This window comes from Xylocopa sonorina, chromosome 8 (assembly GCF_050948175.1).
Source record: "Xylocopa sonorina isolate GNS202 chromosome 8, iyXylSono1_principal, whole genome shotgun sequence".
Classification (NCBI taxonomy): Eukaryota; Metazoa; Arthropoda; class Insecta; order Hymenoptera; family Apidae; genus Xylocopa; species Xylocopa sonorina.
In genome coordinates this window covers 9,534,141-9,553,110 of record NC_135200.1, presented here as the reverse complement: position 1 = coordinate 9,553,110, position 18,970 = coordinate 9,534,141, and the positions used below count along the sequence as shown (strand labels likewise).

The following is an 18,970-nucleotide window of genomic DNA, read 5'->3' as shown; positions in this document are numbered from 1 at the left end:
TTAACCATCGTCCCGGTGCATAGTTGCGTTCTAGCGTTACTTAGGAAACTCGTTAGCCCGCTCGTTGCATCGCCTCTAATCGTCCTTCGCTACCTTGGGCACCTCCGAGAATCCGTGCCGTCCCAAATTCGTCGCGCGCCTCCGTTTCCAACCAGCGACAAGTTGTTAACGCTTGGGAAGTTTGCAAGTAGGTGGTACTATTGTTTGACGGGCAGCTGCGGCGAGGATCCGAGCACGATGCACGGTGGATATTCTTTCAGGACGCGTGAAAGAGCCAACCGCGAGTTTAATGAACTCTGACTGAAAGCAAGTACAGTCTCGAATCGATCGAACAACGAGCGATCATTGACAAATACACTATTAATCGTTATAAATCAAAATTGACGAAGCTATTCTAAGAAAATTCTAAGAAATTGCACTAGGTTCCTCTTGGAGCTCAGTCTTTAATCAATCAAAAAATATACTGCTCGCTACGAATAAAAATTTGGCAAAATTATTCCGCAAAAAATTTCACAAAACACTTGAGACAATAGAAATCGATTCGACGAACAGAGGGATGCAACGACCAGACGCTAATCCTGTCCCTTTCCTTAAAGATTCTGGGGAAACAGAACCTGTCTTCGTTTTGCAACACGTAGTAACAAGCTACACAACATTCCCCAGTCTGTAGAGGCTGTTTCAGGAAAATAGCTGGAATTCCGAGCAAACGGGACACCCTGTATTCGCGTGGTTGTGTAATCGGCCTTAAGGATAAACGGACGCACGCAGACACGCGCGAGACCGGGTATGTACTCGCGCGGGCAGGGAGGCTCGTATCACAAAACGGCCAAGTGAAAGGATAGGCACCAGTTCATCTCGTGTCTCAACCTCGAGGCAACCTTCTCGAATATATCCTTTCGCGCTGCAAGTGCGTCAGCTATCCAAATAAGAGAAACGGAACGCTGTGATCCGACGTCGGGACGGGGGACGAGGAACGGAAACGTTTCCCTCTATTTTCCCCGCGCAAAAAACCAACCTGTTTAACTATTATATAATCTGCGTGGACATGGTTTTACGAGGACGTGCAACTGATTGAGCGTTACATAAATTTCGTGGTATCCACGGATAACAAACTAATTTTGCTGGCTTCTCGCTCCAGCGAGTACTCTTCCGTTCCAACCCTTTCACCGCGTAATAAAACCGTGAGGAGTACAAAAGGAATGCGTCGAGTAACTCGCTCGAGTAACGCCAGACACGAAAATACGCAATTTCGAATACCAATGCTCGATAAATTTGAATAGCTGCGTGGAGCTGATGTAATACGGAATTCAACCCTAGAAATCCTCAAGTTCCACGATCGCGACTACGTAACCGTCCAGCATTTTCCTCGATTTCCCTCAACCTCTCGAAACAACTGGAAATGACTCATAGTCACGCGACATCTCTCTCTCTCTCTCTCTCTCACTACACTTCTTAGCTCCATCTCTCATTAGATTGTACCCGACGTGCAATTAAGAATCCGCTCGCATCGCATGCATATTCAATCGTCTCCTCGACCGTCCCGTTTCTCTCTCTTTTCCATTTTTACAATCGTTCTAATCAACGGTCGGGATCCAGGCGAGTGTATCATTTCCGCGAGCAACGCAATTTCGCGCAGAAAGAAAGCAGACGGTTGCGCAACCGCGTGGCATCCAGCGCGGGGTGTAGCGGACGCTCCCAAGCCGCGGTACCATCTTCGAGAGCGTGTGGAACATCTGTTTGGTCCGACCGTGAGGTGGCCCCAGGCTCGCAACTGGCGAACGAACCTTTCCAACTTACGAATGAACGAAATAGCGACGAAATCACGAGCTCTCCCGACGAACGCGCCCGCTCGCAGAGGGATCGAGGATGCACCTGCAACGGGTGCACCACCAGATGATCCGACCGGCCAGATGTCCCTCACACCCGTGTCGGATCCGAAGACACGTTTCTGGCTGCTGTCCAGGTATTGGGATTCGATCGTTCCTCGTCTGAACGAGGAATTCTTAGGATAGCGTTGAAAGGAGACTTCGCAGCCGTTGCTTTCATTGCTTGGATTTATATTGGGGTGCTGTTAGGTGCTTGGGTACTTCGAGGAGTCCAGCTGTCAAGTTTCCTCGAGTGCCAGTAGATTTTCAGAAATGAAATATCTGCGGAATGGTTCGAATTCCGGATGTTATTCGATGCTTGGGAATTTTCGATATTTCGAGTGCCGTTGATGATTTGTTGATACTGGCTGACGTCGATAATAACGTAAATTCGTTACGCAAGCCGGCTGAACGAATAGTATAAATAACTCATTCTAGAATTTCGAGGTGAAATCGCAAGCAATTAATCGAATCTTTCGCGTCGATGTGAATATTTTCATACGTTTCAATGATACTCAAAGTATATATATATATTAAATACATAATTAGAACGTTAAATGAATGCCGCAATTACTTGGATTAATATCAAAATATACCTAACGAGACAAAAATCTCTTATTTATCAAGAAAGCATTGGAATCCAACGGCAGTAAAGCGCAACCCCTAATCGAGGGCCTCGCTGGCTGCGAGCTTGAGTAATGGAGAAATGAAATTGCACGGGGGACCATCGACGATCTTTTCTCCCCGTGCAACGAACATCGAGCAAAGTTGAAACACACGTCCCGCGGCCGTAACCTTCTCGTTAATTCCGGGGCAATTTGCAAAGGACAAGTTACGGACTCTGAAACTACCGAACCACGTCAGTCTGAACATCGAAATACAATATTAAGTACCTTTATCGAGAGACTCGGCTCTCAAGGTCTACGAGTCCAATATGGAATTAATTACCATACGCTCGTGTCAGCCTCGCGGTAATTCTCTACAAGCCGACCAAGTACCGCGCGCGGGCAGGAAATCGTGTCGAAAAAGTCAATCGGCAACCGCTCGCGTCCTACGGACAAGACGGAATACACGGACGTTAATTACGTATGGTAATTCGGCTGGACGGATCCGCGGCTAGGAATAATCGAGAACCGTCCATGTGGCGGACGGCTGGCCTCGAGCTGGGACCAAAAACCACCCTTATTAATTACATTGTTATTTGTCGTGTAATGGGATATCATTTTGCGCCGGCAGCGTCGCTTCCCTCTCTTTTTCCACGAGCTTTTTATCGGTCGGTGGCGTGTGACCGGCACGATCACACCGTGTCCGACGTCTTCCGCACATGGAAACCAGAGTAACCAGTGCAGCGAGTAAAAAGCTGCAGCTGTCACTGCGCGGCAGCTGCAGCCGCGGTGCATCGGAGCCTACCGATGAGAATAACGCGATTCTAAACAGTTTTCCGTGCGCCCTTCCCGATCCTCCACCACGTTCACGAGGATCCAGAGCACTGCGTAGGTGCTGTGAAATATTGGCCAACATTCTCGAGGATAATCGTGATTTCGAGGTCTACTTTGGAATGCTCAGCGTATGTAGTCTCAAATAGAACAGTTTGAAAGACAATTCGGAGTGCAAAGAGTCACGCTTAGCAGCTAAACTCAGTACGTGTCTACTTTTGGAAAACGCTAAATAATAAAGGTTCGATTTTCTTAAGAAGAAACGCAATGATCTATCATTTGCAATATACTATTTCGTTCGTAAGTTCTCCAGTGGACGAGTGGCAAAAATCTCAGCGACAGTTTCAGAACCGCGTGGAGGAGGCGAGAACGAAGAGCGTGACGAGGCGAGGGATCGGTAATCGGTCAGGCTCGATCGTTTGATCGTCACGGGTGTTTTATCGGTCAGCGGCAGCATTCCGTGCATATGCAACCGCCCGCCTAAGATGGATGCGCGGAGATGAGAGAAAGTCTGGGGATCCTGGCCTCGAGGTTCGCTTCGTCGAACGTAACGAAGCGTTAGTAACACGTATGCACACGCTCGATCGTTGCCAGCCGATAGGCGTGAACGTGCCGCGAAGAAAATGTCAACGGATGCTCTCTCGCCGTCCGTTCGATATCATTACCATTATATCCTTTCCTTTTTTTTTCTTGCCTCCCCCCATACCCTCACGTCCCGTTTCATTCACTTCGAATTGCGCTCGCCCCGCTGAAAAACTTGTTTATGGACGCGCTCCTGCTGTCGCTGGATAACCTAATGGAGTCGTACTTTCGTACTCCGGCGGATTCGCGGCGTCTCTTTTTTCAGAGTAACGCCAACGTGGTAAAAAACTGTTTTACACCGCGGTAATCTAGCTTTTAATCGGAATTTATTCAAGGCATTTCAAGGTCTTCACTTGGCGTTCAATGGTGAAAAGATAGTCATAGAAATATCCGTGTGGATAGTTTTTCCGAGCATTCTTCTGGTTTTTTTTTATGGAAGTACGCACGTAGAATGTTTCATAGCTCAGTCTATTTCTAGATCAATGAGTAAGTACTTTGCTCGAGCGAGTAAGAGTTCAATAAATGCCTCGTGTAAATAATATAATTGTGTATAACGTTTAGAGTATCCATCCAATTAGTCGTCAGACGAGAGATTCGTTTGTTCTAAAAATATTATAAAATTTGAACACCCTATAAATAGAACCCTAACAATTAACGTTTTATTAGCCGCGTATTTTCCATTGAAACGAGCCACTTAGCTGGCAGCAGGCGAGAAACGAAGGTAGATACCGAGTTCCTTTGTAACAAGCTGCCGACAGGATGCATGCGACCCCATTATTCTCCATCGCCAGATCGGATTGTCTCGAATTAATAATTCACCGCGCCGGTTTACGGATCCAAGTGCACCCTCATTACGCAACCGCGGTACACGTCGATGCAATTTAAACAATCGTTAGCCGACAATTAGCGCCAGATCGAATGCCGACACGCTCGTAATTCGAATTATTTTAATCGCCAGCGTTCAACTTTATAATTGGACTGGTAAAAGGGAAGAATCGACTCTTTCAGGATTAGAGCGAAGAATGCGCATTCGCTTTTTTTTTTTAGAGAAGGAAATAATCAGGTCGAGTGAATTGAAAGGCATTACTCCTTCAGAGTTAATTAAAAGGTACGTTAGATATGAATTATTGAAATGTTCGTGATACTAAAAATTAGATACCTTTTATACTTTTAAAGCTTGGTACTTTTGATTTCAGAAGAAATTACCTAATCAACTAGAAGAAATTATCGTTGACTAACTATCCTCCTTTTCTTGTGGAAATTAAATTTGTTCGTCCCGTGTAACAGGTATTTTTTTCTCCTCGCTAATGAATTGTCGTTGGAACGCGAGATTGGCCGAGGATCGTGGAATGTTATCAGGGTTATTTCATGCGAACAAGGTTTCACGAGGAGGCTCGTTGTGGGAAAGTAAACGTGGATGAATCGTAATTGCTCGATCTTGGAACGCGGCCGGAACACGTGCGTATTCACGCCAGGGAGGGACGCCATTACAGTCACCTATGAGAAGAAACGCTCGAGCCCATTGTTTCAATAGCCATTTCTACCTGCCCCGACTAGCAATGTCCGAAATTTGTTTTTCAAATCGCGACCCTGGGATTTCCGTCAGCAATCGCCTTCATCGGTCGTGAATGCTTTATGGCGCTCTCTAATACCTTCGAATCCGACGGAGGCATTCCAACTTATAATTGTGCTACGTAATTGCGAGGCTTTCCGGAAGGAGGCCCACAGGATGCCACCAAAATGGCCACAAAGCCAACAAACGATAAGTTTCGTTACAAGCACTGATTTCATTTGTAACTAAAATAGCGTACAAAAAGGTATTTGTTCCCATAAGATATTAAACATGTGTTGAATTAATTAAAGAAGCGCTGGTGGTCCTATAAGCCTCTCTTTCAGAAAGTTTTTCTTTTATTTATCGAATAGAAAGCAATGGAAGCATAGTTTAGAGAAGATTCTTTGGAATTCAGCGTCTTTCGTTCCAATCTCCCATTAAGACGGAAAAGAATCAGGATACCAGCAGAAGGCTTACTTACCGACTACGAAATCCAGATGACATTCTAGAGCACTAAAACCAGCGATAACGTGTCGGCTCCACGTGCGAACAGTCCAACAGTCACTTTACAGCGAAGATTCACCTTTCAGCTTGGAGAAACGCGATATTGCACTGAACAATCGTTTACGATAGAGAGAACTCGCGAATACTCGAGCCACGGGTTTAAGCTCGTAAAACGGAAGAGAATCGCGCGGCACACTCGGTCCTGCGGAACCAGGAATTTGAAACCTTCCTACGCCATCCTTGGAACGCTCCGCACTCTACTCTTCCTTCTTCGCAAACGTACACATGAAAAATAAAAACAGAAATTGTCCGTTAAGCAATTTATCAACGACAACACGCGAAAGAAAATAATATCGTTGAATTATACACGGGGGAAACCCAAAGGGTCGATTGGAAAAATATGCTTCCTTTCACAACGTATTACAATGGGTTTCGTGGATCGCAATGGACGTTCCAGGTCTATGTAGACCTCCTGATCCCTTTAGTTAGCCTTCAGAAAATTTCCAACACGGGGTACCAGGTAGTACCTAGCAGGCACCAAGGGACAATGGGAAATACCAAAGAAAGGAACGCTTGAGGACGTCAGAATTAGTTTTGCAGAAATTGAGTTTCATTAACCAATGAAGATGATATGAAACGTAACAGCATTTCTGTTCTACCATAGAATAATAAAAGCAAATATATGATTCACTAAAGAATAGGAGCAGGAAGAGTGAGTTTTAAACTCGAGTTTATGTTACCACACCTTCATTCGCGGTGAAAATTCAATAGCTCAACTTGAAACGACCGTATGAATGCGAACCTTTGGATCCCTTCGAGTGGTAGCTCCGGAGGAGTGTAACCAGTCGTGGTCGCAGAGGACACTAATGGTCGGTCGCAGGATCGGCTGCGTTCGAGGCGCGACTGTTATCAGCGGGAGAGGAAAAGCTCGATAGCACGGCCGTGGTGAACGACAGCGTAACATCGACTGCGTGTAGAGCGCACTCGACGTGTTTCCAGGTGGAACGTGTACACACTGCCGGTAGGCAGAAGCCAGAGTGCAGAGCCTTGCCGGCGAAACGAGCGGGGAAACTAAAAGTCCCATAGGATATACACGGTCGCCTCCTATACACTGTGTACACCTAGATAGTTATGAAGGCAGGTGCCGGCAGACAGGTGAACGTGGCGGAACACAGGAAGTGCCAGAGACAGAGAGGCATTACAAAACCATGGAATGACCGTAGTGGGGGCGAAACGCGATGGAGGAAAGAAAGGAAGAGAGAAGAATGCCGTGTGACTCGAGGAGTCGCGTGCCCCGTGCCTAGGTAAATTCATTTTCCTCCGCAGATACGCCGCTTCTACGCTCGACCTGCGGACCAACCATTACTTTCAGTTACTTTCATTCTATGATCTTCGCGATGAAGGCTTCCAAGTGTTAATGCGTTTATGACACATTTCTTGCGACAAGTGACCGTCGTTGAAGTCATTCGTTTATTCAGGATAAGAGTATATATATACGCGTTGACCTTTTACTTCAGCTCAGCTTCAGTTGAGGAAGGCCCGGGCTGGAGTGTCATGTACCTTCGAAATCTGTACCCGTTCACTCGACGCGATCACCTCTGGATGATATTTCGATAAGGAAAGATTCTTAATCGTTTCTAGGTCTCGATTCGCGCCATAAACGGTGAACGAGGCGACGATGGTGATTCCTGGAAGCGTCAAGTGCGATCTAGGCTTGACTAGCGACTAATACGACGTTCATACCATGTCTCTCATTAGAACCATCGACGATCAATATAAACGGGAATGGTGACTACTAAACGCTTTTAGAACGTCGATTCAACGTCCTAAAATGCGAAACGAAGAATTCCAAGATGTGGTTGCGTTATCAATCCACCACCCTGTCTATAAGCCGAGACGCACATAGCGTTGAATAGGGCCGCGTTGTTATGCTACTTGCGACTCCATGGCGTATACACAGGAATAGCCTGCAAGTAGGGATGGGATCAAGTTCAATATGTACTCAACCAATCTGTCTTCGATCCAGCATATAAATTTCACTTCGTGGACATTTAAACTTGTAATATCAATCACTACACGCATTATACATGCGGATTTCAATCCTTCCGTAAGTCTATATTCTAATTTTGACGAACAGTTCTCTGCGCCATTAAACTCGCAGCGTGTTCGCAATTCCAACGAGACGTGCGTGAGAGATGCAGAGCACCGCGTCGTATCTGAACCGCGACTTCCGATGTCCCGTCAGCATTGGAACCTACTTAACTTACAATATACTTGATCCCATCTCTACTTGCTCGCTACGCGCACAGCTCCACCTCTGCGCCCCACGTGTGTGTATATGCGCCACGGCATATTTCCCGCATGCAAGAGTGCACGCAAGTGTACAACACCATCGGACGAAGTCGTTGACTGGGAAACGGGCACGAGGGGGCTTAGGAAGGGGCGCGGAGAACAGCGGGGCTCAGGCTCGACGTATATACGCTCGTTTATTCGCACTTTTACCCGGCTCGCTTAAGTGCGGCCGGTTTGTTTATCGGGCGCTTCTTGTTTTCAGGAACGAACCTCCAGCACCTTGTGGTACACATCGCGACGAACGAAAGTCCCAAACCGGGGGGATGTCCGCCCGTTTGGACAGTTTTTATCGACGGGATCTTTTTCTAAAAACAGATAAGAAACAGTTGAATGAAATCAGAATTTAAAGGTATCGTATTGGAGTAGTATTCTAGTTTGTACGCTAGGAATAGCTCATTGACTTTTAAGTGTTTACACACGGGTGAGTGTGATAGGTATATAAACATTTTGATTCAGGGCCAATTAAGAAGACTGAACCTAGGACTTCGAGTACTATTGAAATATTGTTCTGCTTCATACCAGGATAGTTCATTGATCATTCAATTTTGATTCAATGTGAATTAAAGTAAAAATCCTAGTTGTAAAGCGACTTCCATTTCCTTTCTCCATTCAGAAAAAGGTTAATCGTTTTTCAGCACGATGCTTAAATTTCTATCTGAAAATGTACCCTTTTTTCTAGGAAAAACCGTTAAGCGCATTACTGACGTTGATTCTCGATCGCTTCACGGAAAAATGCAATACATGCAAGTCAGAGTTCCACTTTTTACGCCGTAGAAAATCTCGTTACGGGCACAGTTTTTCTGTGAGATCTGTAATAGCGCGTTGATATAACGCTGGTCTATGCGAAGGACGGTACAATACCCTTGATCGTCTCTGAAATCGATTAGTCACGCTGCTTCTTATTTTAATCGGACGAAATGTAAATAACTCAGCAAAAATTTCGCAGCTTCCGCTAATTATACGTGAACAACCAACGTTGTATAAATTCACTGTTGCAATAACTATACTACGCTTTTTATAATCATGTTTATAACTATGCAATCTTGATTACTTTTTAAACTTTTCCTTTGAATTTCGATCATAATATCGTAAGTCACAAATTCAAACAGAAAATACTCAGATTCAAGTTAAAAAGATATCGAGTTCAAGAAGAAATCCTAACCTACAAACACTTCGTGTATTGATATCATCTTTTAACTCAGATCGCATCAAAAGCGAAAAAGAAAAGATTAAAAAACAGATATTAGATAATTAAATTACAGAGAAATTAAGTAAAAAAAGAAAGGAGAAAATGTCTAACCTATAATAATTTGGGATTACAAGGTGCAATTGTTCTCTGCGGTGAAACGAGCACAGATGGCCGGGAAATCGGGAATTAAACGAAGCACGATCGAAGGATTTACTCGTGATCGTAATGTTACGTTTGAACCTCCGTGACTTCCGGTGTAACCCGCCTTTCCGGTGCCCCCATCAGTCGACCCATGCGCTCTAAGGTTTCTTTCAAACATTTCCTTCCCATCGAGCCACTCAAAGCACCACCATGGCAACGTTTACTCTCGAACAGGGTTCAGATGGCAGTATAGTGCAGTAACGCGAAACGACAAATTTTAAACGAGTCAAACAAAATAATACGCTCGTACGCATAATAAATTGTATATAATATTAATTATCCCAAAAATCATAAAAGAAATGCTTTATGCTTTAATTAAATATCTGTATGTTTTCTTGGTAATTTATACGTCGTGGTATCCGACTACTTCCTGTTACCGTTTAGCGAAACCTTTCTTGCGGATGAAACGATCTTTAACGTTTCACTTGTCTCGTCTGGGATGGATATTGCTTTCCACACTTTACGTGGTTCATCTTTGCCTAAACCATGATCGTGTAACGATATTGTAGTACCATTTAGGTGATTAGAATCGTGAATGTAATTAAAGTGTCCTAATAACCGTTCTGATAGATCTTGTAGAGTGGATCTCCTCTTCTCAATCAATTTTCTCTTCTTCGGAGAAAGAATTGGAAACTTTTTCTCTACAACTATTTCCGCTAGATCATCGTCTGATGTTTGAGAAGCTCTATTTGCTAAAAATTGGCAGGAATAAATAACATCGAATCGAGTATCATATATGTACGTCTTTAACTAAACGGTTAATTAACTTTTACCCAATATAATATCTGGTTCGATCACTGTGGATAAAAGGTATTTGATTTTATCGCCTTGTTCATACCACTGTTTTGTAACATAATCGATAGAATTTCTTCTGAAATTTCCTAGCTTGCTTTTAGATTGATCTCTAAACTTTTCGAAGTATCTCATGGACTTCGTATTTGGCTCGAATAATTTTTTCACTCTCGTTGTAGAGTCTTTGATAGTATTCTTTAGAGTTTCCGAACCCCGACGAAAATCGACAGGTTTTTGTTCCCGAGAATCTTTTTTATTCCCGTTCGTTTCTTTCGCGACAGACTGTTTATTCTCCATATTCATCGAACGCTCTTTCGCAGCATTCGGATTATTTTCTGACTTGTAATTTTTTACACGAGGCACTAGACTGCGTAGCTTCGCGTGCAGTTTCTCGATTTCTTCAAGCTTCTCTAAAATTTCCCTCACATACTTCTCGGACATGTTAAGCTTCGTAAAATATGCAGGATATCCTGCGATTCCAAAAATACATACTCATTTCAGTTTTAAGTAAACGTATCAAGAACAGATGAAACGCGCGCTAATCGGAACTTACTTCGCGATAATGTCACGATAACGTAACCTACAGTTTTATCGAAAAATATGACACAGATATTCAATTCGAGACAGCAGAAAAATGATAGACTCCTTACTTTCTGAGACGGAACAATCTATTATCGTGGGCATTTCATTGTGACACCGTAACATGCTGTCAAATGAAAGTATCGATAAGAATGTCAAGCGCGAAACAAGTAACACCGAATCGTTGCTATTGCCGAGTCCAAGATGAAGGAGTGAGTCTGAATGAGATCGCGAGAATCATAACTGGTTTAAACCATAAGATCTTACGATTGCGAAACGAGGTCAGTGCTCTTAAAGATATCAACTCTGATGGAGAGAAGAAATTATTTAAAAGACATCTGTCTTCGAGCTGTTGCAACAGAGAACTTGATACGTCTCGAAGTAATGTAAAATTTCACGAATTTACAGTCTCAGCAGAATCGAAAGCGCTTGCAGATTTTTTTGAAAATAACTCGTCAGATAAGCATAAAACGGTGCACAAAATTAAGGATGAAACAGTGAAAAATGCGACAGATTTAAATAATATCGTTTCGAATGCAAGATTGCAAGTACCAGATCGAACATCAGTTAATGATAACCAACTAAGAAGGAGAAAGAAGAAAATTTCACAAGGAATCCAATGTGACTTGATAATGGAACGAAAAAGGAAACGAATATCTTTAAATTGTTTCAGAACAGAACCGCTTATCGAAGAATGTAATATTTCAGAAGCAAATAAGAAAATAAAACTTTCAACGAAAAATGATATTTCCACGGCTTTTGATTCTGCTGAAAAGATTAAAATTTTCAAAAACGAATTAACTGACAATGTATATGAAATGGACCTACCAAACGACACGGAAGACGAATGTGAATTTTTCAAATATTCGATAAATCGAATGGGTGGCGGCGCAGAGATCCGTGGGAACCGTTTAATGTCCGACTTTCACGACAAAATACAAAAAATTCATCTCTACAAGGCTGTAAAGTTCGACGCGAGGAACGTGAAAAAAAGATTGGACGCCTGTATAGACGAATTAAATGGAATAATTGAAGATGTATCCTTGATCTTCCCGAATTCGGACATTTCGAGGGAATTACAAAAGTAAACAGTTATATGGAGATACACAAATGATACACAAATGTATAAACTATCGAAGAAGTGAATTTTTCGCTTTAACAAGACTGTCAAATTAAATCACGACGATATATTGATTGGCTGGAGAGAAATGGAACTATATTTCTGGCTACCTTTTCAGTTCCCATTTTTACGCGTTACTGAAGTTTATCTCGTGCGAAAATTCCATTAAGTAAGTTCCCGTTGAGCAAAATATTAGGGAATTTTGTCGTAGCCACAGTGCAGGTGTAATCGCGCGTGGATGTAACAGCGGCTATGATCGTCAATAAAAGTGCATATGTTGTCACACGGTGCATTCGAATCGAATCAAAGTGATCTCGGTCCAATTCAAGATGCATGACCGATTACTGTTCACCGAGGTCTACGGGAGCGAGAAGGACAGGTTTTTTGTCAAATCAAAAGGTAACAGTATTCTGGCAGACGCGAAACGTCACTGTTGGTTTACCTAACCTATCGTGTTCAACTTGGTCCGCAGACGAGCAATCGATAACCGAACTGTTATCAGACACAACTAGAACGAAGTCTTTTTATTCTGCTTTCGTATCGATTGCGAAAGAGGTATTTTTACCTCAAGGATATCCGGACAGCGTTCACCCCGATTACACTCCTTATCAAATATGGGACACAGTTCAGGTTAGTTTGCATTGGCCACTGGCAGATGCTATTTGCGAGATCATGAATGAAACTATTGTTAGTAAACATAGTATTGCACTGTGTCGTACTCGCGGTGTGTTATAGGCGTTTGCAAGTACCATAATGGGTACCCTAACAACACATTCCATTATGCAAGGGGTAGGTGTAGGTGAGGCTGCAGCGACTCCGCTGGCAGCAGCAATAACATGGATATTAAAGGATGGAACTGGAATGGTTGGTCGTATTGTATTTGCATGGTGGAATGGGTAAATAAAATTATATGTAACTATTTTATATGCTTTTAGTCAGTCCTTACGAAATCAATATTTGATTTCTATTTATCAGGGCAGAGTTAGACGGGCAGTGTAAAAAATGGAGACTCTTCGCTGATATTCTTAATGATCTAGCAATGGGAATAGAACTACTTTTACCTTATTTTTCCTCCTATTCCCTTGTAATATTGTGTATCTCGACAGCAATGAAATCGATTGTCGGTGTTGCTGGTGGTGCAACGAGGGCAGCTCTTACACAGCATCAGGTATATGGAATCTGGAAATAAATGTGTTCCTATTATTTACATAATATATTTATTACAGGCATTACAAAATAATTTGGCGGACGTATCAGCCAAAGATGGGAGTCAGGAGACGTGTGTAAATTTAATAGCATCTTTTGTTGGTATTTTAATACTTTCAATTTTTCATAGTGGCCGGTAAATATTTTATAATATATGTTTGCTTAATCTTGTCACAAGTGTGTTAACAATACTATTGATGAACTTATAGTACGTATAATCTGCGTGTAGATACGTAATGGAACTTTATCTCTTCCTGGTGATAGTACATCTCTATGCAAATTATTCAGCGGTAAAAGCATTGTGCTTGAATTCTTTGAATGAAGATCGCTTAGCCTTGATAGTAAAAAGTTATATTTCAAACGAAGTCATTCCTGTACCCGAAGAAGTTAACAAGAAGGAATCGGTATTATTGCTCACAAAACCTAGTAAGGTCAATTCTCTTTCAATGTTAAGCATCATATGATTTAATGCAGATTACTCCTCTCATTAACTTTTTTCCAGCAATGAATATATATGGATTTCACATAAAAATAGGTGTCTCTCTTTCAAATCTGATAAAGAAGGATATAATTTCGACAAGCGACACCGAATTATCGTTGAAACTTTTTTTAGATAGAAAGTATTTGATTTCTATTGATGTACAGAATAAAACTATTTTTATATGCCTTAAAAGAGACGCGCAACCCTACGATGTTCTAGAGGCATATTTCCATGCTTGTCTTTGTGGCTTATTTATTTGTATGTCTTTGAAAGTGCCACTTGTAAGTATATTATATAAATGGACTTTTGTGTTTAGAACTTAAGGTATCACACCTTTTTTTCTAGGACATCTTTTTAAAACCCGAAGTGAGCGATCTATCATATCCTTTAATGCGACTTTACGTACTTAATAAAAAGTACTCTAGTACAAACAACAGTATACACTCGTCAAAAGCCATAGAGAGCATTTACGCTACGAACTTGTTAATTTCCGGCGAATATAAAGCATTTATTAGTGGCCTTGAAAGTAAAGGTAAATGATTCTCTTATATGAGAAAAATTTGTATTGCGTTTTCCTCTTTTACTCATATAACTACTTCTTTGTAGGATGGATAACAGATATTAATCTGTTACCAGTAGGAGGCTGGAGATTTTCATAAAAAAAATTATAAAAACAGTGAAAAGAAGCAGAGCATAAAATTTGGACATATTAAAATATTGTTGCTCCTTCCTTGATATTATTTACCTTGATAAAATTTTATAATTGTTGATTACTTAAGTAATTTTATTTGCATAAGCTGTAGCTATTTGTTGGCGGGTGAGATGAAATTATCTATAAATATTTTCTTACAAATTTTTATCATAGGTGATTATATATAGTTATAGTGAAACCGATATGGAAACCAGTTTATTTCCAATAATTTATAAAAATATAATACGCCTTTTAACCTGTACAAATATTTCATAATGAAGTCGAACTAAGACTCTTGCTCTTGCTTAGGGCCAGTCTGTGATAAATGTTTTACTATATCCACCCAGTCCCATCCTCTTGGTTTGTCTCCTTTTCCATCTGCTTTATTCCAGTGTCTACGTTTTTGGGCTTTAGTCAGATGTTCCTTCTTTGGTTTCTTTGTTGTTTCCTCCAACTTCATATAACAAATTGGTTCTCTTTCATGTACATCTCAAATAAACCTACAGTTTAACGCTATTTACTTTCTTACCTGTTGATTCTCCTCTGTTATTTTTAGCAGACTGGCTTGCGTGTTTATATCACCAGTAGCATCCGGTTGCTCCGAGACCAACTCGCTGTAGTGTTCTTGGACAGATTGAAACAATGTGTACGTCATTGCGCTTCCCAACCATTGGTCAGCCTCTGCTTCCACATGTTGGACCACTCTGTCTTTCACATCTTGGACACTGTATTCCAATCATTCACCTTTAATGAAAGCAACAGAATGCAAGAATAGTCAGAAGTCAAGATAATCGGACTTACATGTGCTTGTTGTAAAAGGTATCCATGTTAATGACAGGCCTCTCCGATGGATATGTTTTGCCCCACGAGATCTCTAGTAAGAATGATTTCATATCGTTCTCTTCTCCAAACTGTAGACAAATGAAACATTATACATGTACATAAATATTATTATAATGCGATCCAACTTAAAATTGAAAAAAGGGCCACAGTTAACAAAAGTTTGGAAGAATCAGAGGTTATAAAATTTAAACAAATACGATGCACATTTGTCGTTTAATTTATTTTTAACTGAAATCGTTACTGTGTATTTTATATAATATCGAATGAAACATTCTTGGTATTTTTTTGAAGGCCAAACCTTGTACTGAAAAGTAGTAGGTGTCAACTGTTTAAAAGCCGGGTCTCCATCGTATATCGAAAGGAGTACTTCTCTTTCCTCTTCCTGGAGTTCAACATCGCTCATTTCTTTTTTCCAGTGTCAAATTTTAATATTCTAATTACTTTCGCACGCGCACCGTTCATGCGTTAATTCGAGGTTAGGAAAAACAGATAGACGCAGTTACCGCATCGATTGTGCTGCCTCGATCACGTCATGCGCGCCACACCTTGAAATTACAAAATCAATGTCCTGACATTCAAGGATTATTTTTTCGAAAACTATAATATTTTATGTACACGAAATTTTCCATCTATCGAGAATAACATTTTCTGTACTTCAATCGAAAACGTTTCACCACCAATATTTTAATAACTTGACTTATCAATCAATGTATTTTTTCCATTTCCAGCCCACTTCACGATTTTAGCCACAGATGGTGCTTGAAGTTCCACTTCCTGTCGGCTCAGTGATCGCCAGAACGTTCCCGCGGGGACACTTAAATATTAAACTTAATCGGTATGTTTCCATGTTATCACATGTATCAATCGAATTATGTGTCAACCTAGTATACAAACTTCATGTCCGTACGATACAAGAAAACTTAATCATTTCATTTCTCTGTATACCAGATGACGCTACATTTCCAGTGTATCAGTTTCCGGTGAACCAGAGTCGACAGTACAAAAGGTAGTCAAAGCGTAACAAAACCTGCGTCAATAAACGCAAGTAGCGATTAGAATCCACGAGAGAATAACAAATCTGACGAGAGAAGGACGCAGCGGAGAAGGAACGCTGTCGAAGTTATCTCTCGGATTTGTCATTCGCGCAAAAGTCTACGTTTGCCTTGGACGCATGCCATCACGGTAGGTAGCAGAATGTTGTAGCGGGTTCGAGAGAGAAATGAAGCGAAAGACGCGGATAGGAAAAGAGCGATATGTGGAAAAAAAACCGCGATAGGTATGTATACACTAGACGAGTAGCGAGCCGCGGATTAATGCGAGTTTCCACTTGGCGAACCTCAGCCCTGCGTTTACACGAGCATCGGCTCCTGACCCCGTTCCCTGTTTCGTTTAAATTTCTCTCATCGCGGTATACCGTATCGGGAATCGAAGAATGCACCAGCTGTAACAACGCATCATCGGTTTCCTGTCAGACGAATTTTTCATTCTCGCTTTACGGGACGCGCCATCGATCCCGAGCCCTTTTTTTTTTCTTCGCTCGAAACTTAAATGAAGTATCGCCGATATTGATAGATAACGGTGTATACGTCAAGACGAGTCCATTATGGTATCCCCATTAATTACTTCCCAATAGTGCCACGTTTTTTTAGAACCCTGAAACAGATATTGCTGTGAAGCAAATTAACTTTACTCGAACAAGCTTGAACACCATGTTGAATTGTCATAGATTGACGTTAATAGTTGCAAATATCGTAACACCTCTAAGGACCCTATGACGTTCTGTTGTAGCTCCTCTCAGAAACAAGCAAGTGTCCAGATACTCTTTCGCGGATAATCGTAGCTGAGAAGGGGTTAATGTCTCCCGACAAGCTCGTTCCACGCGGGACCAACGGGAGTGACTCGATTACCAAGAACTCAGTGGGCGATAACGTGAGATCTACAGTTTGTTACTTAAGCAGATCGATGGTCGATCGGGCGAGACAAACGAGCTCGGATCTTGGGGCCCCGTTTCGGCCAAACACGCGTCGGGGACACGTGGCGAGCGTAACTCACGCCAACCCTCATCGCCGCGCTCGTCCACCGCAAAAGGAGCCTTCGTCGAATTCATCGACGATTCCTTGAAATCCACGGGACTATATTGCCAGCGCGCACCTGTATTTCGCGGTAGACGCGTGTACAGGGACAGGGCCCTCTTCTACGAATTCGGCACGCCACGACATCCCCGACGAAATGCCCCCCGTCTGTCCATTATTCATCCCCGGCCGCTGGAACCGCGCACGCACGTTTCGTGCGCCAATTTTTCTTTCAGCCAAGACCCTGGTTCCTGTACACCAAGCCCACCATGAGCTTCGTCTCTTTGCCGGCTCATGGAAAAGGGGAAACTTGAATCATGCTGTGACGCGGGAAATTATGAAACTCGAGATAGGTAGATTTCCAATTTTCGTTCAAGTTGAACTGCAGATGGTGGGTTTAGGCGGAATCTCTTTTCATTGTATTCATCAAATGCACGAAGACGAGACAACTCTGGATCCAACTCCATACAAAAATTCTATTTAAGAAAAGTTAACAGATTAGTTCTGATAATAAGTCTCGCAATATATCGCAGATAATCACGAGCTCTGATTCATTATCATCCGCTCCCCTAGCAGGAAGCCCCAGAAAACACGTCCACCAGCTTCGATTCTCACAATGGAACCCTTCCAACCCAAAGAGCGTTCGCGTTGATTAATCGTTCTGTATTTCCACGAAGAACACTCCACAAGGAAGCAAATCAAGCGACCGTTTTCGACCAGGCCCCGGTGGAACGTCCGTAACAACCTCCGCCATCTCGCATGGGGATAAAGACAATAATAATCGCGCGAAGAAAAAGGCAAGGGTGGCGCCGTAGTGTCGCGAGTGCATCGATCACAAAGAATCGCCTAGGTGGCTGTGATTCAGAGTAGCGGCTTGTAAGTGCCTGTACGTGGCCGGCCCTTTCTCTAGCCGGAGCACGAGGTGGCTCATGAAACATGGATCGAGAGTCGCCCTGGAAGAAGCCGCGGGAAAGAAGCCGACCGCCTGCCGTGCGTTCGCCCATCATCACCGATAGTGATGGGATCAATACCCTCGCGCGCCAAAATCCATTCGAACGATTGCCTCGTCCAGTGATCGACTGTTCGAATCGTCGACAGATCGTACGGTGATCTGATTTGAAAGTTCAACGCAACATTGAGAGAGCTAGACTTTTGTAACGAGCGTTACAAAATGTATAATAACCCAAGTGTACGAGGCGCAGTTGACGAGCTTCGAAGAAGTTATGGACGTAACGGAGATGCTGGGGATGGAGGGGGATAGGTGAAATCTTTCGAGATGGCCGTTCGGATGTGAGAAAGCGAGAGATGTACGAGTCTACGGAAGTATGGAAATCGAGAGGTGAAGGAATTCTGGAGGATGGAAGCTAGGGCGTATGAATTTGGGTATATATGGATGTACCGGGATACAGGGAGAGGTTTGGGGGCATGGAAACATGGGAGTTTGGAAGTATCCGGGGCGAAGATTGGCAAACATTGCGGTATATCATGTTCTGTTTAGCGTGGGT

The 18,970-nt window shown here is 42.6% G+C and overlaps 4 protein-coding genes across 6 annotated transcripts in view; 1 reads left to right on the top strand and 3 right to left on the bottom strand.

Moving 5' to 3' along the window:
- The window catches only part of Traf4 (TNF receptor associated factor 4), a 30,795-nt gene extending 23,880 nt beyond the window's left edge, over window positions 1-6,915 (bottom strand). The window contains exons 1-2 of one of the 2 annotated variants that reach the window (XM_076900021.1): window positions 6,742-6,915; window positions 5,917-6,208 (exon numbers count right to left, since the gene is read on the bottom strand). The gene's annotated coding sequence lies outside the window, so the exon portion shown is untranslated. The remainder of the gene's footprint in view (window positions 1-5,916; window positions 6,209-6,741) is intronic. The other variant, XM_076900019.1, reaches the window with a different exon arrangement.
- A 3,144-nt stretch (window positions 6,916-10,059) lies between these two features.
- Window positions 10,060-18,970, bottom strand: part of LOC143426505 (uncharacterized) — a 185,253-nt gene continuing 176,342 nt past the window's right edge. The window contains exons 2-4 of the mRNA XM_076900025.1: window positions 10,455-11,053; window positions 10,241-10,373; window positions 10,060-10,160 (exon numbers count right to left, since the gene is read on the bottom strand). Of these exons, the coding sequence (XP_076756140.1) occupies window positions 10,151-10,160; window positions 10,241-10,373; window positions 10,455-10,914 (603 nt within the window). The 5' untranslated portion in view covers window positions 10,915-11,053 and the 3' untranslated portion in view covers window positions 10,060-10,150. The remainder of the gene's footprint in view (window positions 10,161-10,240; window positions 10,374-10,454; window positions 11,054-18,970) is intronic.
- Window positions 12,292-14,712, top strand: LOC143426501 (RUS family member 1). Of its 2 annotated transcripts, none has more exons than XM_076900017.1 (9): window positions 12,292-12,571; window positions 12,645-12,802; window positions 12,908-13,068; window positions 13,148-13,340; window positions 13,399-13,514; window positions 13,608-13,804; window positions 13,881-14,140; window positions 14,205-14,352; window positions 14,466-14,712. In XM_076900017.1, the coding sequence occupies exons 1-9, from the start codon at window positions 12,502-12,504 to the stop codon at window positions 14,516-14,518; spliced, it is 1,356 nt and encodes a 451-aa protein (XP_076756132.1). In that variant the 5' UTR covers window positions 12,292-12,501; the 3' UTR covers window positions 14,519-14,712. The 2 variants fall into 2 exon arrangements, with proteins under 2 accessions (XP_076756132.1, XP_076756131.1); XM_076900016.1 differs by having other exon boundaries at window positions 12,293-12,571; window positions 14,205-14,391.
- LOC143426506 (RWD domain-containing protein 4) lies at window positions 14,745-15,899 on the bottom strand. Its single transcript, XM_076900026.1, has 4 exons — window positions 15,692-15,899; window positions 15,352-15,461; window positions 15,080-15,275; window positions 14,745-15,004 (listed from the first exon to the last, which is right to left on the bottom strand). The coding sequence occupies exons 1-4, from the start codon at window positions 15,794-15,796 to the stop codon at window positions 14,837-14,839; spliced, it is 579 nt and encodes a 192-aa protein (XP_076756141.1). The 5' UTR covers window positions 15,797-15,899; the 3' UTR covers window positions 14,745-14,836.